At 45.5% G+C, this 24,655-nt stretch overlaps 1 protein-coding gene across 6 annotated transcripts in view; it reads right to left on the reverse strand.

Annotated features, from left to right (window-relative positions):
* Nucleotides 1-24,655, reverse strand: part of slit1a (slit homolog 1a (Drosophila)) — an 86,621-nt gene that overhangs the window by 9,963 nt on the left and 52,003 nt on the right. For 4 of the 6 annotated variants that reach the window (XM_085800099.1, XM_085800097.1, XM_085800098.1 and 1 more), the window contains exons 9-24: nucleotides 20,374-20,521; nucleotides 16,022-16,093; nucleotides 13,197-13,268; nucleotides 13,030-13,101; nucleotides 12,649-12,792; nucleotides 11,218-11,381; nucleotides 10,142-10,165; nucleotides 7,147-7,291; nucleotides 6,899-6,973; nucleotides 6,636-6,779; nucleotides 6,399-6,542; nucleotides 6,143-6,309; nucleotides 5,226-5,358; nucleotides 3,288-3,356; nucleotides 3,120-3,191; nucleotides 2,921-2,992 (exon numbers count right to left, since the gene is read on the reverse strand). In XM_085800099.1, coding sequence (XP_085656225.1) covers nucleotides 2,921-2,992; nucleotides 3,120-3,191; nucleotides 3,288-3,356; nucleotides 5,226-5,358; nucleotides 6,143-6,309; nucleotides 6,399-6,542; nucleotides 6,636-6,779; nucleotides 6,899-6,973; nucleotides 7,147-7,291; nucleotides 10,142-10,165; nucleotides 11,218-11,381; nucleotides 12,649-12,792; nucleotides 13,030-13,101; nucleotides 13,197-13,268; nucleotides 16,022-16,093; nucleotides 20,374-20,521 — 1,717 coding nt within the window. The remainder of the gene's footprint in view (nucleotides 1-2,920; nucleotides 2,993-3,119; nucleotides 3,192-3,287; nucleotides 3,357-5,225; nucleotides 5,359-6,142; nucleotides 6,310-6,398; nucleotides 6,543-6,635; nucleotides 6,780-6,898; nucleotides 6,974-7,146; nucleotides 7,292-10,141; nucleotides 10,166-11,217; nucleotides 11,382-12,648; nucleotides 12,793-13,029; nucleotides 13,102-13,196; nucleotides 13,269-16,021; nucleotides 16,094-20,373; nucleotides 20,522-24,655) is intronic. The other 2 variants (XM_085800100.1, XM_085800101.1) reach the window with 1 other exon arrangement.

Genomic DNA, 24,655 nt, shown 5'->3' on the forward strand with positions numbered 1-24,655 from the left:
CATGCTAATGTTACCGCAGCTCAGGCCACAGTGCCGGTACATGACATCTGCTCTTTATGCCTGGATGAAGAGAACCGATGTGTAAACAGACTTTGAAACCCCGACTTCCTTCGCTGTTTGATCTGTGGATTCCCCACCAAGCTGTCGAAGGGTCAGGGTTTTGAAAAGACACAAAGCATGAAGCCCAGGCAGTGTTGATGATGCAGAGCCGTTTCCCCTAGTGCTAAAGGGAAAAAATATACTATGTAACCATGTGAGACAACAAGTTAATTGGTCTGTGTACAGGGGACAATGCTTATTAGTGTAGAGTGAGTAGCTCGGTGGTAGTGGGAGAACAGTTAGGAGACGGAGGGCATGGAGCCAGCAGCAGTGTGCCAGCCAGGCAGAAATCTCATGGGAGAAAGGAGCCGGGGAGTCTCCAGGAAGAAACCTGATCCACTCTACCGCTAACCTTCTCCCTGTCCGTCTCTCTGTGACTTTTTTTTTTACTTTTCTTTGCTACAGCTGTAAATCGTTACATCACTCCATCTTTCTTATGTCAACTTATCTTTGGCTTGGCACGATTCTCAGAGTGGAATTGCATTTGATGTTTCAAGACAGGCAAAAACGATGCTTTAGAACTTATAAATACATGTAAAGTGAGCACAGGCACCGTCCAAGCGAACTAGTACGCAGCGTCTACGCCGACCTGTTCACCTGCGGCTGCCTAATAACACTCTGCGTTTCTTCGAGCGCTCCGAAGTGCATGTTTTTTTCTTCGGCTCTTGTGTTGAGGATCATGTGATTTGGCACTTTCCCACAGCACCGACGTCTCTTTCGATTTTTCTAAGTCGCAGGCTTTGCTTTCTGTCTTTATCGCACTCTTTCATATCACTTTCTCTCTCTCTCTCCCTCAGCCTCCCACCCAAACCCTGGCGGACCACGCCCCAGCGCTGTCTCAGCTCACTTACCTCACACCTAATACCCAGCAGGCCAATTAGCAGCTTATTAATCTACAGCTCAAACCACAACCATCACACACTCTTCCACCAAACCACACCACATCCATGCCAGGCTCAGACCACTGGCCTGTTTGAAGCCCTGAGCGTTAATGATTCTTCTCCTCTTTACTGCTCTGTAAAGCCGAAGGTGCAGCTTTATGAAGGCTTTGGCACCTCAGTGTGTGTGAGTGTGTATGAGAGTTCCCGGCTTTGGCATCTCGCTGCGGTTTCTATGAAGCTTCCAACTTTGAACTTTGAACCCAGTGTGGAGTCTTAAAGTTGAAACTGTTAAAAGGAGCTCATTGTCGCTTCAGTTTTTGTTGCGCCCCCACAGCCTTAAAATAAAAAAAAGCCATGGCACCAATTGACATTTAATGGGAGACGTATGATTGATCACACCAGCAGTAAAGACATCAAAGTTTTCTGCTTCATTTGGACTCCTGTCTGATTGAGACAATAAGGTAGTCCAGTGTGTGTGTGTGTGTGTCTGAGCCTGTAGTTTGCAGTCTGTTTGGTGTGTGTGTGTGTGTGTGTGTGTGTGTGTGTGTGTGGTGTCGGGGAAGGGCCTCACATGGCGTCTAACACACCCGCACAGGGAATATTTTAGAAGTAAAAGGTGGCGTGAGTGAGTAAGAGCAGAAATAACGGACGCAGCTTCATTAGAGATCAAAGCAACGCGCCCGGGCTAGCGAGGCGGCATCAACTAATGATGGCCGAGCTTCACTCTCATTCCACGCTAAAAGGGCCCTTACGCTTTGTGTCTCGTAATGATCGGGGCGCTTTAGTCGAATCCCGCTGTAAAAGGAGGCTTTGTTGAAGCTTTGTTGTCAGTAGTAAAAAGTGTGCCTGCTATGAGCACACATGGAAGGCCGATAAGTCTGCTCCCACACACATACTAACCGGCACCAAGCCAGTAAATGACAAACATGTAGGCTATGAATACAGGCACCAGCACACACACACACACACACACACAGATGCATACATAATCTCATAAGGACTCTGCTGGACCTGGTCTCTGTTTCTCCCTGGCAGAACTAAAGTGTACGTTTGAGTTAAAGTGTGAGGCATCCAGCTGCTGTATCTTTGGATGCAGGTCCAAAGACTGGTTTTGGTTTCGTCATTTATCTGTCAAGCGCATTTACATTCTACATCTCAGTTATTTAGCAGACCAATTCATCCACGAGGAGCCCATGGTCACTGAGAGTGCACAATCAAAGACTTCATAACTTCATAAAAACCCGGAGGCAGAGTCAAAACCATTATGGTTAGCAGGGGCAAACTTTCTCCGGTAATCAGTGTCAGAGTGATTTTGTACAGTGGGTTGTGGGGGCGCATGTTTTGGCCCCGGTGGCGAGGGCGGTGATGAGCCCGGGGTGTTTAGAGGTGAACAGACTTGTGTGTGCAGATGTCTAAAGACAAGGTGTGGGCAGGAGTACAGTAGGAGCTGGAACAACGCTGCTGCTGCCCCCCTGCCTGCCATTTATACAGAGAAAATAGGTCGGAGGTTGTGTCTGTCTGTGTGTGTGTGTGTGTTTGAGAGAGAGAGAGAATGAATTCATAAGCTGTCATAACTGTTTAGACTGGGTTTCAATCCTCTGGAGTCAATCAAAGATTCTAAGCATCTGCTCTCCTGTCTCTGTAGTCAGTGTGAGCTGCAAAAATATCCTCCTTAATAACTCATTTAGTCTCAAAGTGAGTCCTCTCTCGTTTTAGACCTGTTCTTTTAAAATAACTTCAATTGTTCCCAATGAGTTGCTGTTTTGAGCGTTCTTTGATTTGCAGGAGAAAAAAAAAAAGAGAAACTCTCTCATACCACTGGAAAGATACATTATGTGTTAAAAATAGGATTTTAGTACTTAACCCTCGATTTGACACATTAAAATGAACACACACTTGCACATGAAGATGCTTGCATTTCAAATATGAAATAAACTCACAGCAGTCGGAGAGAGTGCAGTCCGCTGAAGGCCATTTTGGGGATGCAACGTAGGGAGTTGTAGCTCAGGATTCTGCAATGCAAAAATAATTACACACATGTATGTGTTATGTAAATTCAGCTGTTTCCATCCCACTGTCAGCACAAGGAAGAAATACTAGCTCTTTGGTCTGAGGTGGCCGAGTCTGGTCAGGACTTACAAAGTGGTGAGCTGGCTCATGTTAGCGAAGGATGAGTTGGTCAGAGAGTTGATCTTGTTGTTGCTCAGGTCTCTGAGTGGAAAATTGAAATAATAATAAAAAAAGGGCAAAGGTTAATTCTACTGCTCTGCTCGGTAAGACAGAGAAAGAAGACAGATGAAAACTTACACCAGCTGCAGGTATTTGAAGGCTGACAGTTCTTTCGGCACAACGCTGAACTGGTTTCCATCCAGATACCTGAACAAAGAGACACAAACAGTTCAGCAGTGAGTCAGCAGGCATGAAATGATCCATTCAGACTGGAGTAGATTATTATTGGACTCTCTGTATTTACCATCTACTATGAATTTCAACCTCTGTGATGTGTGTATACATTCAAGAACATAACGTTTTGCTCCAGCGCTGTTTATTTTCAAACTCACTGTCATCATCACACATCGTAATGCTTTAATACATTTTCAATATGATGAATATGTTGGAATATAATACCAATATGTTGCAGCTACAGTTGCCAGAAAGCAGGTGCATGTGTGAGAATGTTCCAAACTGCAGCTGCTTCCCAATAAGAGTCCTGTCGTGACGTCTGGTTTTTACTGTGAAGGTGCTGCAGGATGTGTCAAATTATTTGACCAGACTTACTTTTATTGAGCGCTTTCTATATTGAACTAAATTAACTCTACAGTGTATCCTCACATTGTGTCTCATTTGCATTTAATGTGTAAAATATACATCGTCTTCTAATTTGAAGCTGTAAAGTACTGTTTTATTCTGCTCTTTGTCAGCAGATTAGTTTTACTCAGTGAACTGGTTAGGTTAAGACCTGGAGGCGGTTATTTCAGGATGTCACACTTTTCAGACAGAACACTTTTTCCCATGCGGTTGTAGCCAATTTAATCTCATGTTACATTAAACAGTCAAATGTTTTGTCCTTCAATTCCTTTTTTTTTTTTTCCATTTTCCTGACACAACATTGTGTCTCCAGCCTTGAAGCAGAAGTTAGTATAAACATGTTCTATTTGAACTCATTACATTCAATGACATTTTTGTTTATTTCCTGCAGCAAATATGTGACCGAGCAGCCCAACTTTTAAAGTGACTGAGACATAAACACTCGTGGGTGCATTCATGCATGTGTGTGTTAACACACTGATGTGTGTGTAACATCATGCCTGCAGGGCTGCAACCACCGTGCTGACTGCCAACACAAAGTGCTACCAGAGGGCCGTCACCTTGATAAATGACCGATTTAGGGCCTGCTCCCCCTGAGCAGAGCTACAGGGGCTTTCTCCCACTATTGTTGTTGACTGCACTGAGGGCGGGAAGGGCAGGGGGGGTGTCTGGTAATCTGGGAAAGGGGGAGGGGGGCTTTGGGTTCAGAGGTAATGATAGGTAATGACGGTGTAGAGGACACTTTGGATAATAATGGAGTAGCAAACTCCCCAGATGACTAGATGAAAGCCCAAAACAGAGGGGCACACCTGGTCACACCTGCTGGGACAATGACAGGCCTTAAGGCTCGCACAGCGTGTGTGTGCATTTGTGTGTGTGTGTATGTGCATCTGTTTGTGTGTATATGTGTTAGTCTGAGCCACTTGAAGCAGTATTGGAAAGTTCCAGACCTATTCCATTCCCTCCCCTTTCCATTGAAAACTGCTCATTAAAATGTCCTCTTGCTCCCCTATACTCCTGTGGACAGGCTTTTGGCCCTCACACAAATATGCACGCACACGCACACACACACACACACACACACACATACACATACAGATCCTTGGCTCTGAGTGTGAGAGTGACATCAGTGCTAGCCCTGAAGGCTGCAGGGAACACAGGAGAAGAATGTCTGAGAGAATAACTGCAGGGTTTATTGACTCCTTTCCTCTTCTCCAAATGATGAAATCTGTCTTTTTGTCTCCCCTGTTTTCACTAACTCTTATCTCCTTTATACCTCCTAAGCACCTCTCTACCTTTCCATTGTCTGCTTTGGTTTCCTGGTTTTCCTTCCAGACCTGCCTCCATCAAAGCTAGACAGATGAACAGTAATAATACTGGGACCTCGAACTGATAAGATATCAATGCAATTAGCATAATTAATGCCGAGGAACTCACAGTTCAGTCACGTTCCTGGGGATGCCTTTGGGCAGTGTGTGGAGGTGCTTGTTACTGCAGCGCACCACAGTCTCCAGGCATGTACATTCACTGGGACACTGGGGTCTGGGCACACAGCTTGACTCCTCTTGGCCTGGGAAAAAAAGGAGGAGAAAGAGGGGAGTCAGACACCAGAGGGGAGGAGAACTGAGGAATAACCAGGAGGGCAGGAAAGTGCTGGAGGACAACCAAAAGAAGAGTTCTTGTCCCTGGAAAAGAAATAAAAAAATATAGAAAGATAGAAAGACAGAACAAACCTAAAGGCGAGACAGTGAACAAACAGCACAACCGTTCAAGCTGATGGTGAGACACTGAGACAATGAAAAAAGAGGAAGTGAAAAATGTGAAAAGTAAAATAGGACAGAGAGAGAGAGAGAGCAGCTTCACTAATGTAATATCGACCAGTAGGAGCAAAGAATGGATGCTGCCCGAGGCCTGAAGACAAGTCTAACATTCATTCAGGTGCAAATAGGCTGACTGGTCAATAAGGCAAACAGCTCAATAGCTCCACTCAGCCCAGCATCGACCAGAAGCTCAGGAACTGCTGAGCAGCAATCTATTCAGTACACAAAAGAGTCGCACAATAGCAGTCATTATTTAAGATCATCTCAGACACTTTAAGCAGCTCTTGTTCACAACGTGTCGTGGAGCAGGGTGAAGTGCGAAAATCCTCATCAGTCAGACCCTGACAGTTTAGTTTCACACATAGTGGAGGTCATCTACGAGAATGAAGATGTTTATCTCCTTTCAAAGAGACAGATTACTTCATTTAAAGTGGAGAGGCTGCAACAAAACTTCAAACAGACTAAATAAGGACATACAGAAAGAAAAGTGGACTCCAATCACGATGGGTGGTTGTGTGGCTTGGTAACACCTACCGTCCTCGCAGCGGAAGTCAGGCAGAGCCACATCCTGGAGAGGGATCTCCTTGAGGAAGGCGGGACGCTGGCAGCGAGGGTTGCCTGTCACGATCTTCCTGCTCCTCAGCCATTCACCGAGCCACGCCAGCCGACAGTCGCAGTTGAAGGCGTTGGCCAAGAGGTTACTGGGAGAAAGTGACAGGTCAATGAAATTTGTAATGCACAATTAAAAGGTGAGCAAATGTGTGTGTGTGTGTTTGTGTAGGGGTCTCACAGAGTGGAGAGGGTCTGCAGGGTGTCGAAGGCTCCGGGAGTGATGGTGGTCAGCTGGTTGTCGTACAGGGAGAGCAGACGGACGTTGTGCAGCCCCGTGAAACTGTCGTTGTGGACGCAGCTGATCTTGTTGTTCCTCAGCATCCTGGAGAGGAAACACACGAACCACATCAGATTAAAACCATCTCTGAATGTGACACCGAGCGTGTGATTGTGATGCGTTTGCGTATCAACTCACAACATCCGCAGTCCCTCAAGGCCACGGAACATCCCGCTCCGTACCGAGTCGATCTGATTGGCCGTGAGGTGAAGCTCATTGACAGACGATGCGCCCTCGAACGCCCCATCCTCAATCTCCGTGAGCTTATTGTTGCTGAGGTTACTGCAGGAAATAACAGCATGTCAGAGGATTGAATGTAAACTATATAGATAATGACTTGTTAAAAAGTGACATGACATGAAATATTAAACAAAATTAAGCAATAAATAAGTTTTATTTACATTTTCTTCAGCTGGGAAAGGTTCTTAAAAACTCCAGTTGCCTCCAGAGTGGTGAGATCATTGTTGTTAAGGCGGCTAGACAGAAAAGTCAAGAAGGTTTAGCCATTCACATGAACAAGTTAATTCAGATTTATAGTTCTCTTTATAGTTCCAAAAGATTTTTGAATTCTCTTGATTCAGAGTTTATGATTCTCTTCATATGGTCTCTGCCCATTTGGTGTAAAATATACTTTTTCTTGGTTGCTTACAGCTCAGTGGTGGATGAGGGGATGTGCTCGGGGACCTTGGTGAGCTTCAGGTTGGAGCAGTCCACTACGTTTGACTCGCAGCGGCACTTGGGAGGACACACTGGGTCACTGTTACAGGCGTTATTCAGACGAGTGTCCTCTGTACCTGAGCAGGAGGAAATGCCAACACGTATATTCTTATAACACGCAATGAAATCATCCATGTCGCTTACAAAGACAGACACGCCACTTTCCCATGATGCTCTCAGTCACGCATCTGCTCCCACCAGCAGCTGTATGTCAGCGCCTTGTCCTGTTGCGACCCCGAGAAGCAGCTTCCCCATAACTAATCTTGTCCCTAAAGATCATCCTGCAGCTTTCTACCATTCATCGCAAGAGAGATAGATGGGTGAGGGCCAGGGGACGGAGGGATGGGCGGGTGTGTTATTTTAGAGAGGTGACAGAGTGGCGAGCAGTGGGGTGAAAAGAACGGTGTCGGGGGAGATTGAGATAGGGATGCCAAAGAGGATTTGGATGGGCAGCTTCAGCGCAGCAGAGCTCTGGAGAGAACCAGAGATAGAGGGAGAGAGAGGATGGTGAAGGAAAAGTGGTTGAAATGATGTACAGGAAGAGGGTGTAGACAGGTGGAGTGAAAAGGGAGCAGAGGGAGGAAAAGGAAGGGAGGAAAAGGAGGCCAAGTCGGACGTAAATGCATGCAGGAATGAAGAAGGGAGAAAGGAGGTAAAGTAGACAGATGAAAGAGAAATGGAGGGTGGGTGGTGGAGGTGCAGGGAGACGCCTGTCCTGACGGAGGAAGAGCAAGAATGAGGCAGCAAGGGGGAGTGTGGGACGTTTTCCTGCACCTCCTCTGTCTATGAATAGACGTTACGTGCCAAAAAGCGTGCTGCCAGTTACATCATGGCTGCTCAATAATGGAACAGCACTGGGATCCACTTAGAACATGTGTGTGTGTCTGCGAGTGTGCGCATTGTGTCTCAATGTTTGTGCATACACGGCTTATGTGTGTGTGCGTGTGTGTGCATATGTCCCATTTAGAGGGAACAGTTCTGTATTTTCTGTTAGGATATCATTTTATGTCCTTTTTTTTTTTCTGCACGCTCACATGGGTGCACCTCTCTGCCTGTCTGAGGTTTGCAGATGACGTCAGTGGGACACTGTGGGGCACCCAGACCACAATCATGAGCAGGAAAACCTCAAACAACCAAGACAAAATCCTAAGGCTGAGTATCAAAAATCTGTCCAAATAAATAGAACGGCATGTGAAACCATAACCTAACCCCAAACCCTCATCGCTGACTTTATTAGAATACGGTTCGACAGTGAAGGAGTGAATTTACAGAAAAGGCTTCCTCTGGCTGCCTGCGTGAAAACTTTTGTCTGAAAGTGTGCCACCTCTCAGAGTGGCTCAGTGAAGCACGCTGAAAGAACCAGTAATGCAGTTCATTAAGGAGTTGTCCTTCCCTGTGCCAGACAACAGGACAAGGCATTTCCTGCACCAGAGGAAGCAATGAAAGTACAGCGCAGAACTTTGATCTGGAGGATGTAGAGGAGCCGGGGGGGGGGGGGAGAGATTCGTGAGCCTGAGTCATCATCGTCGTCACAAATGCGTGGTGGCGACACTTTTACTGTCAGCGGATTTAAACGAAAGTGGAGAAAACGCAGAGGAGAGGGATGAGGTTTTTCCCTCTCTGAGGCGCAAAATGACTCATCGCTGGAGTTGTAGAAGTTCTCATAATTCCCTGCAGCTTGGTTCCTCATTATCAGTGTATTATGGAATTCCCGTGCCGTCAGTGATTGTGCGCGTTCGGTGCGTGTATGTGTGTATTGTGGAGGCTTTTATTGTTATCATTCGGGGAGGGTGAAATTCTCATTAATCACATTTGGCTTTGATCTTTCCTCTGCTTACATAGTACTCCCATTTGTTCTCTAAGCCAGTGCAGGGCTTTATCTCAGCTTAGCACACAAAGACACATTAATTCACACACACGCACGTACGCAGACACTCAGACATAGACATGAATCAGACAAACGTCTCCGCCACAAACACACACACGCGCGCACACAGACAGAGTTCGACACACATCACTGCTCCTCCTTGTTATTTTCTTGGAAGTGCTCTTGTTAAGAGGTCCGGAAACGTCCGCTGATAGGAATCTGGGTCCTCTGGTGGGCTTTATTTTCTTTAGCTTTTACTGATAGAAAGGACACACTTTCCTTCCCCTCTGTCCTTCCCTCCCCCCTCCCTCCCTTTCTGCCCCTCTTGGTGAGTGACTGTCTGTGCTCATGCCAAAGCAAAGAGCCATGTCCTTTTGACTTTATTTGCTGAGACTGTAAGGAAAACAGAGCTGAGGAGAAACAGAAGCTCTCACACGTATATCACATTAAAATGCACACATAGGCTCAGTCACTCGTGGGCACAATTAGCATAAATACCAACTAACTCATTTTACCCTGTAAAATGTCTAATGCGTTTTGTCTGTGCAGACCATTTCCTCTGAAGTTCATCCCAACATCATCCACATTAAAAGATGGTTCCAGTTTATTACTGCTCGGGTTTTAAGTCCCACATTGTGCAGGAAGACTTTGCACAAAGTTTTGTGGGTTAAAACTGAACTAAGATGTCAGTTTGTAACATGTGGTAAATGTAAACGAGAAGCAGTTTAGACAAAAACTTGGCCATTTTCTTTATTTGCTTTCATGTTACTTTAATGAATCTGTGGGTTTGTTGAAAACCTGTACGCTTGTCTGTTCTTCAAGCTCTCATCAATTAACTAGACATTATAAAACATTATTGATACCAAAAGGAACGATCGCAAAACTACAAAAAATATCACCCAAGTTGTAATAAACTGAAATGATCCTTTAACCTGTGGGGGAGATGTATTTAAATGAAGAATAAGGTAATGGAAAACATGATGCCTCTACATGGCTGCGGGTGGATAATTAAAGAAAAGAGGAAGGCAATGATAGGTGTGAACGTTTACAAGCCACTCACCTGGGATGAAGTACTGCTCTTTGGCTGTGATGAAGAAAAGAAAGAGGGACGGATGTCAGTGAGACCAGCACGGTCTACATAGCTGTGGTGTCGCTATGCATCAAAACAGTCATATATAGAGAGCTTATATATATATAGAGCTTATATATGACGACACGTGACTCAACATACATGACAGTTAACCAGAGAAGCATAGGGCTGTCTCTGTGTATGGCAATGTAGAGAAAATAGTAAGGATGTTAAAACATGGTAAATATTTGGCTGTTGCTAAGGAAGAGTGACATGAGGAAAAAGAGGGGAGACAGTGAGAAAGAAAACAAGAAAGAAGAAAAGAGGCAAAAAAAGAGGGAAAAAAGAGAAAAAACACATGGACTGCCTTCTTCACCAGGTCGAGCCAAACAAATGAGGCTGTAAAGAAGTGTGAAACCTCAGCAGTGCAGAGTGCCAGACAGTGTAGCACAGTGCGTAAACACTGCAGTTGGTAAGGAGTGGAGGGGTGCGGATGGTGAGGCCTGGCTGGGCAGGGCAGGGAGGGGAGGGGAGGGATGAAGGGATGAGGGGTCATGAGGGAAACCGGAGCCTGGCAAACAGAAAGCTGGAAGGATGGAGGCTGTGACGGACAGGAGCCTGAGATTGGCAGAGGGCAGAGGAATGGTGGGCACGTACAGAAACTCTAGCCCTTACACCAGCCTTGACTGGTGATCTCAGCTCAGTGTGGTTTGAATGTGAAACCAGATTCACGATGTGGTAAGACAGGAAAGAAATGGAGAAATAGCTAACGATCCCTCCCTACTTGGCCCCAAGTTTGTCTGGGGAGATATTGACCGAGGAGCACCGGAACAACAAATGATGGGCTGAATAAAACCTTTTGCCAGGAATGATCACTCATTAAATGTGGTATGAGGTAGAGGGAACGATAAAAGCCACTCCCAGCGGAGAGAAAGAGAGAAGGTAAGAGAAGAGCAGCGAGAGACAAGTGGAATAAGAACAACACAGCCTGTCTGAGAGGTAGGGAGGCCGGGAGAGAGGTGAGAAGGAGACATTTGGAGACGGCGCGGGCTGGGCCAGCGGCCTACCAGAGCAGCGGAATTTCTTGCTCTTGATCTGTCCGATACGTTTGTTTGCGAGTCTGCGAGGGCTGGCACAGCGGGCGCCGCTGGTCTCGATGGGGTTGGAGCGCAGGTAATCTGCCAGCCACTTCAGATTACAGTCACAAATAAATGGGTTCTGGGCCAGGTGACTGCAGAGGAGAGAGAGGGGGGAGGATTGGGAAACGGGGAAAAGGTACAGGAGGTGGAGAGAGGAAGAAAGGGAAGGAAGGATGGGAGAGGGAAAAGGAACACACATGAAAACTGATGGGATAAAGGTCAAGAAGGGAAATTACAAGTGGTATGTTTCTATTCAATGTAATTCAATCAATGTAACAAACTCCCACCTGGAGCAATAGGAACATATGAAAAGGTATGTTTTGGTGGGCATGAGATTGATTGATTTTGAAGTTCCACCATACCATTATGTAAATCTGACACTACTACTTACACATTATGTAAGTCAAACACATCCATCTCTTGATCATTACATGTGTGATTCTGCACTCTTCATCTTAGAGGCTGTAGTTGTCATGCTGGTAAGTTATTTTATGTAAATAGATTAGATTAGAAGTCAAATATTTGATCTGGAAATCGGGTTGATAAAATATTGGACCGCTCTCAGTATAATGCAACAAAGTTAAACACAATACGGCATCCAGATCAGTCAGAGAAATAAAAAACAATATAAACACAACCAAATACAACAAATATTGCAAAACATTCTCATTTATATTCTGAATTTGACATGAATTAGACTGTATCCTTGAACGCTGCTTCAGTGGAAAGAGTGTGTGCTGCCTTCCAAAATGACGTAGTCAGTTTGGATGACCCGAGGCTGTGGGAAGGCTCAGCATGTATTTTTACCCCGTCTTTACAATGCAGGCAAAACAAGAAGGCCTCTTTTAGACTGAGACCCTTAAACCCAGTGCCCTCTATATGTGAGTGCATGTGTGGTGCGAGCCAAGGGGCAGCACTATCCATCATCTTCAACAGGTGTCCTGTATATCTTGTGTTGGCATATATAGACAGCAATGTTGAAAACTTTCAGTGTGTTGGAGGCCACAGTGTGAGGTCTGTATTGATAACAGCATGTGGTTTGCTTTGTTTCTTGGACGAAAAAAAAAGGAGGCATTCATTTAGATGGAATGGCTGCTGTCTGAGTAACAGTGGTGGAAAGAGTGGGTGCTGTTTTTGATCTTGATCCGGCCGCAGAAGCTGTGTGTGTGTGTGTGTGTGTGTCTGCGTGTTTGTGAAGATGATAGATTTACTCCCCTCTCTACCTCATGATTCCATTCCTGTGTTATTACACAGACCTGTGAGTAAACAACTCCCGTGTTGGCTCGTGTTTTATGGTGACGGCTCACGATGTCTTGGTGTGCGACAGCATGATTGCGTGCATATGTGTGTTTGACTCACAGGGTCTGTATGGCTCGTAGTGAAGTGAAGGTGCCCTTGGCGAGGGTTTGGATCTTGTTGTCGTAGAGCGACAGCAGCGAGAGATTCTGCAGGTCCTGGAAGGCATTGGCACGGACGCAGTGAATCTTATTGGCATTCAGCAACCTGAGAGACGGGGAGAGAGAGAGGGGTATGGGAGGTGGAGGGGTGGGGAGATTGGGGAGGGGCGGGCAGCTTGTCAGAGTTTCTTCATGCATTCATTCATTATGCATTCCATCTAGAAAACTATGCACTGGTACAAAGTTTATTTGAAGGTTATGACTCTTTTACTGAGTGGGAGTAAAGGGTGCCTGGTATGTATGTTTGCACTGGATCAGCAGAGTGCGTGTGTGTTCCTCTTACAGCAGTTGCAGAGCGTAGAGGCCGTCAAACACCCCCTTGGGCAGGTCGGTGATCTTATTTCCATACAGGACGCTGGGAAATCACAACAAAGACTTGCTTTACACACACACGGGAAATGACAACCGAGCAGATATTTTATGCACAAACTTGGCCCGGGGGCAACTTACAGGGAGTTGAGGGAGCGCAGACCCTGGAAGGCATCGGGAGCTATCTCGGAGATCTGGTTGTTGCTCAGGTCTCTGTGTTGGAGAAGGTCAGAGAGGATGAGTTAAGGGAATGGAGATTTTGGGAAAGAGTCAAAGCCTTTTTCCCTGTGGGAGGTCTGATCCCGCTGTCAGCTGGGTGTCACCCTCATAGGAAGGTGGGTGGATGTGAGGCCCACGCTTGTCACTGGAGTGTGAGGCGGGGGGTAGGGGGGGGGAGCAAATGTAGCCTGAGCTGGAAGAAGATGAGTTCCAGCTCTCTCCCATATCTAATGGTGCGTCCCTTCAAGGGATTTGATGAAATGGAGCGGGCTAGAGTCTCGCAGCCAATCAAAACATTTACTTGTATTATTTGTGGCCTATCAACCAGCTCTGCGTTTTATCATGGCGCGCGCGCGTGTGTGAGTGAAAATGGGGTGTAGGGCTGAAATCCAAAGCAAAATACAGTAGACTGCCTCTGAACATAGCCGTTGTTAATAGGATCCACAGGCCTCTACCCACAGGATAACCACTAAGCCTATGTGTCTATGTGTTTATGTGTGTGTGAGTATGTGTGTGTGTGTGTGTCTGTGTGTGTGAGTAAATGCAACAGTAAATGAGGAACAGTGGGACAGAAAAGAGAGAAAGACAGATGGAGAGAGAGAGTTAATGGAGTATGTGGACTGAACTCCAGTCGACTGGATACCTTTGAAGGAAAATCATCATGTGGTGAAGAAGAGGGATATTTTCTCATTTGGGGGTAACAGTTAAATAAGTGCCCATTTGTCTTCTTGCAAAGGATTGAGGTTTCTTGGAAACAAAAACCTGGCGAAGGAGCCAACATCTGCGCTGGTGTGTGTCTGTAAACTCAGACACTGCGCGTGTGTGTTGTTTGTGTATGCGTCGGTGTGCGAGGGCTGCTATACTCCATCCCTGTCTTAAGGAGCGGTTCATGTGTAGGTCATTCAAACCAGGACAAGGTGAAAGAGAATGTGTGTGGTTGGCATTTACTTGGAGAAGAGGACACGAAGGGTCAGCAGAGGCATTACACACATGCCTGAGCATGCTACAAATAAAATAAACAAAAAATAAAACACACACACACACACACACACACATAAAAACCTATAAATAACCTTTTCTTACGTAATGTTGCCTTATAATCAAATACGGAGCTATTATCCATATCCAATATGCCAGAAATCTTCTACAAACACACATAGGAACATCTGAAGAGCCAGGAGAGTGAGCATATTTGTCATGATGTCTCGATGCTGTCTACACACAATGTGCATGGAAGGGTGTTGGACATATAGGCCAGGTCAGTGAGGGCACACGGCCAGCTGAATCAACAGAGGCACCGAGGGTCAGCAAAGTCACGCAGCCATGCATTGTTGTTGCTAAATGCAGGATGAACAGCAGCAACAGTAGCGGGTCATGTCTGTTTGGACGAGTAGATGGGAGAGAGGGTAACACGTTCTCACTGCCATTTATTTTGGTTTGTTTATGTTTTATGAAAAGTACAAATTCCGTGTCAAAATTAATGAATACGGATAGCTTTTAGAAAAAAAGATTTCAGGCTGTGTTTACAGTTCTACATTTTTGGATGAAAAGATTATTAAGAATTTCCCTTGAGATTATAGTCAGGACCAAATACAGTAACACAGCAGTCTGTTAGTGCAGATTCTGTTAATGTTCGTGTTTGTTGAATTTTTCAAGCTGCTATCAAATCTGGTGTGTAACCATTATGTATGAAAAGATGAATTTGTTTGATGATATCATGTTCCATAATAAGTGGCGACCCTGTTTTTGTAACTGTAAGAGTCACAGATACGAAAACCAGTCTGTGATTTTTATTCTCACATATGGTGATCTAAAACATTTTGGCATTTATATTTGTAAGAATAAATGAGTTTTCTTGTCCAGAGTTACAAGACAGTAGCTGCTCCACTCCTGTTGACTTGAGACTTATATTACAATGTATATTTATTTAAGGGTTGTCTTTATTCTAACACAGAAATCTGACCTGTTTGAGTTGAGATGGTTTACAGTATTTTTCAACATGTAGTAATAAAAAAAAAGTTGTGTTCAATTTTGTGAGTATAAATATTAATTTCCCTTGAGATTTCACCGGAGCAACAACGAGATAGCAGCTGCTTCAGTCTGTGGACTGTGTTCACCTCATCTGAACCTCAGACTTGTCCCCGGAGTTGGATGATAGAACGGCGAGGAATCCTTTAAGAAGGGCAGAGAAACTCCCTGACCTTCCGTTTCCTCCGTCTCTTTTGCTGCTATGTCGGTCAGGCTTGGTGGTGTTGGAGTTATGGGTTTGGCCGACTGGTGTGCTCTGGCTGGGTGACCAGACAGCTGCCTGAACAGGCGAAAAACCACTCCGTCTGGACTACCAGCCCATCGCTGTTCGCTCCCAGAGAGTTCGAGGCCTCAGCCGTCATTCCGGCTCACTCTCCGTCCCCTCATCATCATCCCAGCCGCAGTTTACAATTTGCCAATGCAGGCACAACACACACATATGCGCAAAGTGGACACAACACTAGCCAGGGGAATACCAGCGTGCGGCAATGAAAGATGAGAGCTGTTATTATGCTCATGTAGCATCTGAGTGCTTGCTTTCCATGCCACCCCAAGTCTGAGAACAAGAATATGTTCTTTAGGCACAGACAAAATAAATACTTCATGGTCCTCAAGATGGGAATGAGAAGACTGCCAATTGTCCCTTCTTTTTCCAGCCCTAAACTTCTTGTTCTCATCTGTATTATTTAGCCCTGAGGTGAGTGTACTGCTGTACTTACATCCTACGCAGTTTCTTGTAGGGAGAGAAGGCTCCGGGAGGAACAGACTTAATCCCATTCTGCTCCAGACGTCTAGAGAAAGAGGAAAGGAGAGGAGAGGAGAAAGGAAGAGAGGAGAGGAGAGGAGAAAGAAGGAGAGGAGATACCATCAGTTAACCAAACAATAGACTTCTCCATGGCAACAGAGCTGAGTAATCCCCTCATCACCTCTGACCCTTAGTGATTGGCCTGATTATATTAGCGGAGATCTATTCCCCAGCTGTAATAGGTCCAGGCATGTTGGAGTCATAACATCCTCAGAACCAATAAACAATCTGAATACTAAAGTGCTGTGGAAAAAGACTGGAGGGGGAAAGGCTCTGTCTCGGTTTGGAGAAGGGCGTTAAGGCCTTCAACTCAAAGTCATATTTCTTCTTGGTATAACATTTACAGTTTCCAGCACTTACATTCTCATATGAGACCCTGAAATCAATAATGATCTCACTTGTTTGTTCTCACTTGTGAAATTTGTCTTTATCCTCTGGGTGTCTGCAAAGTGTCCACTGAAACCTTTGCGGCACGGTGAAATATTACTGCTTTTAGTTTACTTTTTCCTGTGAGCCCAAGAGCTGCTGGCGCAAAGTTAACCATAAAAAGGGTCTGACAAAATCTCGCCATAAAAAACTGTCAAAGAACAAAATGAATATACAGACAAACATGCGCTCGGTCATTTAGTACAGAACAGTCACAAAGTCTAATCAGTCTCAGATGGTCCCCGGGAAACAGACATCACCGAACCCCATTAGTGTGGGCATGCATGTCTGTGTGTTTCAGGCCGGCTGCTACTTAGGACCCAGCTCAGTCCCAGAACAATTCCCTGGTGTAGCTGACAGAGGGCTGTTTATCTGCAGGTCAGTTCACAGCTTTTAAAACTGTCCTTAACAAGGCTTAGCAGGGCCCGGCAGCCAGCTGTGGGCCTGTCTGCTTGTCCTACCATGTTGCCTCCCAGCAGAGGAACTGGCTGCAGAACAGGCGGCACGGTCCTGTGAGAGGAGGTGGGCCGGCGGCTTCGACGGAATCTAAAGATCATTAAAAACGCTTTTTGGCCCCCCCGAGAAAATGTGAAATATTCGAAAATCTTCAAAACTCCTAAACAAATCAAATGCTGTTGAAAGATTTAACCATCACACTCTTCAATGTGTGATTCCTTGGCACGGGACCATCTTCACAAGATCTAATTATTCTCCTCGAGACACTTCAGATTTACTACAAGCCTCTGAGGGCTATGTTTATGTGTATTCATGGGGGGTAAATGTTTTGTTAGACATCCGCCACAGCCACTCAAGAGTTTCGAGTTCCAAATTTTTCAATCAACAATCTTTCCCTTCAAAGGAGTGGCTTACATTTATGGAGGATATAGGAGTGCAATTGACATTCTTAGGATAGCAGTGATTCCAGACCACAGATTCCTGCGGTGGACGTGCTCTCTCTGTCTGTTTTTGTCTCCCTGTCGCCGTGTGTCCCTGGATTTACAGCAGAGTGACAGCGCTGTGGGTTCCTCTGCCCTCACCATGCGGCAGAGTGTTAGGGCCAAGTGGCTTTAGCGCCTTCTCTCATCAGCCAGTCTGTCTGGCTGGTCCAAACCAGTCTGGCACTCTGCTGCATGCTGCTTGCATGTGTGTCAGTGTCAGTGTACGTGCTGTGGTGCTCCGGTGTGTGTCAGCATATAACAAAACCCTCCGAGTCAGACGAGGGCACACTCTCACACGCACAGTCACACACACCATGCCGTCTGACAACTTTTTATCTTTCGCATTGTCGCTTCTTCTCGCAGATCGATACGTGCGAGCGACTTAATCCTTCCAATCAACAAAGGAGCTTCTGTGTCCCGTTGGCAGAGAAAAAAAGAAACAATCTTTTAGAGTTGCCTTCAGACGGACAATCAATGGTTCCCATCCAATTTATCAGACTGAACATTTGTATGTGTGTCCATGTGTGTGTGTGTCTGTGAACTGGTGTTTGTGTTGGCCCAATCAATGCTCTTCATCCTTTTCATTAGGGTCTAAGCAGGGTTTTCATTAAGGGGAAACACATTATGCCTTTGGGTGCGTGTGTCAGAAATGGATGGCAGGACTGCAGCAGCGGATGAAAGGGGTGTGTGGGGTGTGTGTATGTTTTGGAGGGGGGGTCGGGGATTTTATGGCAGAGTTCAGTAACTGCAGACAGAGACTATGGTGCATAATAATCTGTTGTGGTGGTGGTGTTTAGGCGAACTGGGCCTGGTCTCACAAGAGAGGAGTACAGAAACCAGCTCACATCCTCGCAGCCATAAACACCACACTGGCACTCATTAGAAGAGAGCAGGGCAGGGACGTTGCAATTCTCCGATTTGTACATAATGAGAGCAGCATGTGTGTGTTTGTGTGTGTATGCGAGTTTCCGAGTGCCTCATTAACAAGGCATTAGGCTGGCCTTGATACCCAGCAGCCCGCCTTGCTGTAATTGAAACTGATTTTATAATGAACTTCAAGCACAGATCAAACCTGCTGCACCAAATTACTGAGTGAATCCCCCCCCTCCTCCACCTCCCTTCTCTATTTATTCCTTTGCCGTTGATCTGCCTCCTCAAACCCGCCTGTGGTGATCTGGCAAGCCAGGACGGAGAGAGAGAGTGAAGGAAAGAGCCTTGTGGGAATATAACCTGCAAGCTGAAGCTCTGATGGGCAGGACAGGAGGAATGTGCATGATATAAGCTGGCGTTTCACCCTGGTCTTGTAAAAGATGAATCAGAACATAGTAGAGTTTATTAGCAGGACACGGTTAAGCACCAATTAGATGTAAAGGGCAGGGAGGCTTTTAAAATGTCTTTACTCATCTGCTGTGCGGAGGGAATCTACTGTCTATAAAACCGAACCATGGTGGAGCTATCTTTCTGCCGTCTCCCTGTTCCCCCCATCTGCGCTGCTGGCCGGTTATTGGGCTCATAGATCACACCAGACTCTACGAGGTACTCCACTTGTGGAAAATTACAAGTTGAGGGCATGAAGAGGTCCACAAACCATAAAACATGGCTAAAAATGAGGGTGAGGTTGAATTATTTACATATCAGAAGTCAATACTCAAGACGTGTGAGGGCTGATTTTAAAATATCTCAATATTTCATGGGTGGTCATTCAATCAATCAGATAAGAACACACAGAAGTGTGAACCACATGTCCAAATTAGGAAATTGAGCACACCACTGCACTAGAAATGGGTCAGGGTTGTTGGGGAACATGGGATCTGTGACTTCCATGCTAGCTGGGTATTTATAAACAGACCCCATGGGGAGGAGGAGACCTAGAAACTTGCTGTGTCCTCCTAACTACACACATGCTCCTTGGAAGAACATGCAATGCGACCGCTGGCTTTCTCCATTCATCCTCCCCTTTTTTTTTCTCATTGTGCATAAATCATGGTGTTACTGTACCATTTCATGCAGACTTCTGCCTCAGGCTTTAAACCTGTGATAAAGAGTGTAAAAGCACTACCTTGAAAAGTCTAGCCGGCCCGCGCAGGCTGATGGCATGTGGGCTGGAAACAGTTAATGCCCAGACAGATGTAACAGGACTGATAAACTAAGGGAGGGATGTTAGCAAAGCGCTCGCATGCGGTACACAGCACATCTGAGCTGACATGAGCATGCAGTCTCACTTTAAAGTCTAGCACCGGGTCTGCATGTGTCCCTCTCAGTGTAAGGCAAATGGATGTCTCCCTGCCAGGTGATGCATGGTGAGAAAAGCAAGCTAGAGTGACATACATACATGAAACATGCATGCCTAAATCCTCTCAGCCTTGTTAACCCCCTGCATGAGCACACACAGACAGATTCATATGGAAAACACATACAGGTCTTTAACAAATGCCCTGCAGTGCCAGGCTTCAAAGAACAATGCAGCTGTGGATGTCACTGCATGTCTCTGAAACCCACCTCTTGCCGATCCACGTAGAGATCTATATGATTAATAGCATTAAGTAAAAGTTTACTGGTAAATAATATTGTGCTACTATATGTTCATCAAAATATATCTGCAAATTTAATCTGACATTATCCTCTAGGGAAATGAAATTAGATGTTTCAGGATGACATTACTTGAAACAACTTGTGGCAGGGTCCAGTTGCTTATGCCAAGTAGTCTGATATCATAATAGAAAAGATACAGAAAACTGATTAAACAATGATCCAGACATAGGGCTAAAATTAGATCTAGTTAGGCTATATTAAGAATGCATTTAGTCTATTTATGATTACGTTGTGTGTGTTCCTGTACAAGGTTACATTGGTCTTGAAAACATCTTTCATTGGATTCTTATTAAGCAGGCGCGGTGCTTACATCTCGGCCATGCTGTCAGGCAGGTTGGCTGGGATGGCGGTGAGACCTTTCCCTCTACAGTCCACAATGTTGTTGCTGCAGGTACACATGGCCGGGCAAGAGCCTCCACCCGTGCTGCACGGCTGCAGGTTGGTAGACTCCTGGTGACCTGCAGAGAAAAGTACAAGAAAAGACAAAAACTGCATCAGAGTCAGTGTGAAAGAAAAGAATGTGCAGCTCCTACAGGTGTGTGAACGCAGCTCGGATGCGGTCGGTTTCCCTGAGAGCAGCAGGACTCTGAACAGGATGAAGGGGGGAGATTGCTTGCCGAAGGATTTGTTGCTGTGACACAGAGAAGCTCCGGCACTCAAGTGGAGCTCAAACTCCTCTCCACTGTCATGGCATCGCCCCTTTCTGCTTGATAAAGTGAATCGCAAATGAAGACATTCTCTGAGATGTTCTGACACTGACAAAAAGAAATGAAAAACATCCTTTTCTTGACTTTATTGTAAAGCCGTACATCCTTGAGAATCAATGGGCAAGAAACTAGGTTATCTATTAAAGGAGTGCCACAGTATACAGAGAGGAGAAGAAAGACATGAATAATAGAGCTGGAGCGGGCGATTGAAAGCCTCCCAATAACATCCATTGATCTCTCTGCAAATTTTCCTCCTGAGTCTGCGTTCTCTGTGTGGAATTGATGCCATTCTGCACATTCAGCTTTACAGCCCCCACCTCTTCACTTCCATTTGTTCTAAAACACTTCAACTTTTCAATTTGCATACAAAGCACACAACCCATCACACTGTCTCTAGATACCTGTTCAAATAGCTGGGGCACTGTCAGCGACGTGGTGAAGAGCGGGCGCCTGCGCTGCCAGCATGGTGTGTTTGGTGTGTGTGTGTGTATGTGTGTGTATGTGTGTGTTCAAGATGTGTGTATGTAAGCCTAACCCAGATAAAATGAATAAAACAGACTTTTAAATGGCCTCATTTACACAGCATTACTAATCCAAGTTTCAAACCATGAATATTTGATTACTTTCCTATCTATCTATCGCTCAGCTTGAGTGGAAAATGCTAGAAAGAGAGAAAGTGTGAGAGGGGGAGTAGAGATTCAGGGAGAGGGAGACAGAGTGAGTGATGGTGAAAGTCAGTGGCAGTGAAAGCGCAGTGCTCGCAACTCCACTCCCTAAAACAGGGAGAAAGATCGCTGCCAAACATTATACTTTACCATGAAATTGTTGGCTTTAGCTGTGGGACTATTGAGCTGAAATCCAGTGTTTAAGGTCAGATTTCATGTACAGTATCTGGCCAATCACAATCAATTGCCTGAAGGGAGGAGATGCTTTGACAGATCTGGGAAACAGGTAAACACAACAAATAGCATCAAGAGTCGTTCAAACTCGCGTGATCTGAGGCCCTGTGATCGAGGATGGCAGAGGTTTGACAGTTCTGGGATCAGGTGTGGGGCAGAGAAGAAGTCCCCTCTGATCTAACATGGCGTATTTGACAGGTCTGGGATCAGGGAGAGTGCAGAGCACAGCTGGAGCGGCCTTAACAATGACAGCTCTCTGACAGGTATACTTGAGGTGAAGCTGTTTGATGTACGCCCGTCCCCTGTTCTTTCTACCGCTGTTTTCCCCATTATCTCCTCCCTGTCCGCCGTCTCTACCACTCTACTCCTGTCACCGTTTCCCTCGTTCTGTTTGCTTTCACCTTCCTATCACTCTCCCCTCCTGGAGCTGCGCTCTCTGCTCGCTCTCACTCCTTTTAGCGTCCTCATTTTCAGCCTCTCCACGTCCATATCTCTGCCAATGGCTGCCACTGCAATCCATTACCTCCTGTCCATTTGCTCGCACGTCTTTACATTTAACCTCACTCCACCTCATTTCTCTCATCATTTCAAAAATGTTATCGCTGGCTCCCTCCCATTCCTCTCCTTCCTCAAATTCCCTTTTAGCACCACAGTTGGGTTTGCCCCCTCTCTTCTTTCCCCCTTCCCCTCTTTATTCAGTCATCTCTATCCCTGTTTCCCACTACACAAGTTGTATTTTATTCCACCCCGCAAGCAATTTATTACTTTATTACACACTCCTCATTTCAAACATAATATTTTCACTTCATTTATTATGCCTCGGGAGCAGTAATTCACTACAACAGTCATTAATTTTCTGTCATGTAACCCTAAATTGGCAGAAGCAGCTTCTAACTTTTAGTTACCTCTCCTGCAAATGATCAGAGAGAGCAAAGGGAGTCTAAATGTTTTGCTCAATAAATCACAGCAGAGGACATTCAGACAAACCAGTCAGTCAAATCCCAACGACAGCCAGAGGATTAAAAATAATTAGGATGAAACTGATAGTGGTTTTTAATTAAGGCTCATCACTTTTTATTGATTTTCACCAAGATTTTAAATCTTGCTTGCGAGGAAAAATGTCTTTGTTTCCTGCGGTTCATAAACAAGATCATTTTCAAAAACTGCGACTGGTCATAGAAAGTGAAGACAAAAATGGAGAGAAACCACAAATGAGCTGCTGGTCACGCACCAGACTCCCGCTAACTAATTAAAAAAAAAAGTTAAAAGTGTTTGCTCTGCAAATGTTATTTTTGAAATCCAATTTTCAACTTGAGTTAAATGTTTTTCGTGTAATCTTCTTTGCCCTGTTTTTCATCATTCAGTAAAAATTCATAGCTTTTTCTTTTTAAACTGATAGTAATAAGCTTTTTGAGATTTTTAATGTGAATTGTAGTTGATTTCATGACAAACGGCTGCCTGGAAAAATGTGATATAATTCGTCAAAGTGAGGCAGTAAATGTGTTACTCTACTCATTACTGACAAACATTTCCAATATCGTGGCGCTTTCCAGTCGAACACTGGGAATGAGAGTCAATGAGTCATGATGCTGCTGAGACTGCTGCAGAATTTCATCAGATTTTGCGGCAGCTAATAACACACTGTACCCCGTTTTCTTTCTCCTGGTTCTCACAACAACAACATGCCTCTCCTCCTCCTCTCCCTCCTCCTCTCCGGCAACACAGCGCCACCCTGCCCCAAATCCCCCGCAGGTGGCCTGGCCTGGTCACAGCACAATCCAAGTACACACGCAAACACACACAGTGTTGAACACTGAAAATACAAAAAAAAAAAAGTAAATGTGTACGTGTTAAAAGTGTGTGTGTGTGTGTGCGTGTGTGCCAGTGAGCCGGTCCCTAATGAGTTCTTCACTGGGAGTTCAACTTCTGGTCACTCATCCACTCCAGAAGAAACCGGGAGCATGTGATTGTGTGTGTGTGCACGTGTTTGCATGGATGCATGGTTGTGTGTTTATACAGAGAGGTAGAAATACACAGTGATAGATAGTAGTGTTCATCCAGCTGTTTGTTCTTGGCCAAAAACTGTCGATGACCAGTCCGTATGAGACCGAATCGACAACTTTCTTGAATGCAAAACTAACTCTTACATGATGGAAGCTAATATCAGCACACTACGCAATCTGCAACCACCCATTACACAAAACCTCAACTCTCTGTTTCTGTAGACCCCCAGACCCCAAAGTTTCCCCGACACCCTCTGCTCCCCTTCTGTACCATTAGACTCCCACGCTTTGAGTCTCTTTCCCCGGGCAATGAATAGTTAATGATCTGTGCTGTCACGCCGTATGGCTGCATAAAAATCACAACCCATGGAGAGAGGGAGAAAGAAAAGGACACACACCCACAAACACACGCACACATATATAGACACAAACACCCGCACAGCTGGTGTTGAGAGTGAGATGGCCTTGTGGGGAGTGGAGGTTCTCATGCTGTTTTTCCATTGTCCTGATATGATAACCCCAATGCACGCCATGCCACGCCCACATGCACATGGTCTCTCCCTCACACACAGCCAAAGACACCAATACTCTGTGTGTGAGGAAGTGAAAGGTGGAAAGGAGGTCATGAAATGTGACAACTGTGGAGATGGGTACCACGACTGCCTTTTGCACCAGCTGTGTGTTTTATATAGTATATATATAAGGCATTTTCCTGGCACCGCTGCCAACTTCAAAAGGCTGGAGACACATGAAAGCGCCGGAGGAAAGACCAGGGGTGTGTGTGTGTGTGTGTGTGGGGGGGGGGGGTTGCCCTGTGGCAGAGGAGCTGTCAGGTGGCTGCCAGGTGAGGACACTAGTGGGAGTAGGGAGGAGGACACCCATTAGCAAGGACAAGAAGTGTTTTGCACTGATTTCCCATGTGCAACAATAGGTTTATCATTTCAGCCCTTTTTAACATTCTTTTAAACGAGGTCTCCTCATCA

The sequence above is a fragment of the Trachurus japonicus genome, chromosome 15, assembly GCF_045865225.1.
Source record: "Trachurus japonicus isolate A0001 chromosome 15, Traja_1.0".
Lineage (NCBI taxonomy): Eukaryota > Metazoa > Chordata > Actinopteri > Carangiformes > Carangidae > Trachurus > Trachurus japonicus.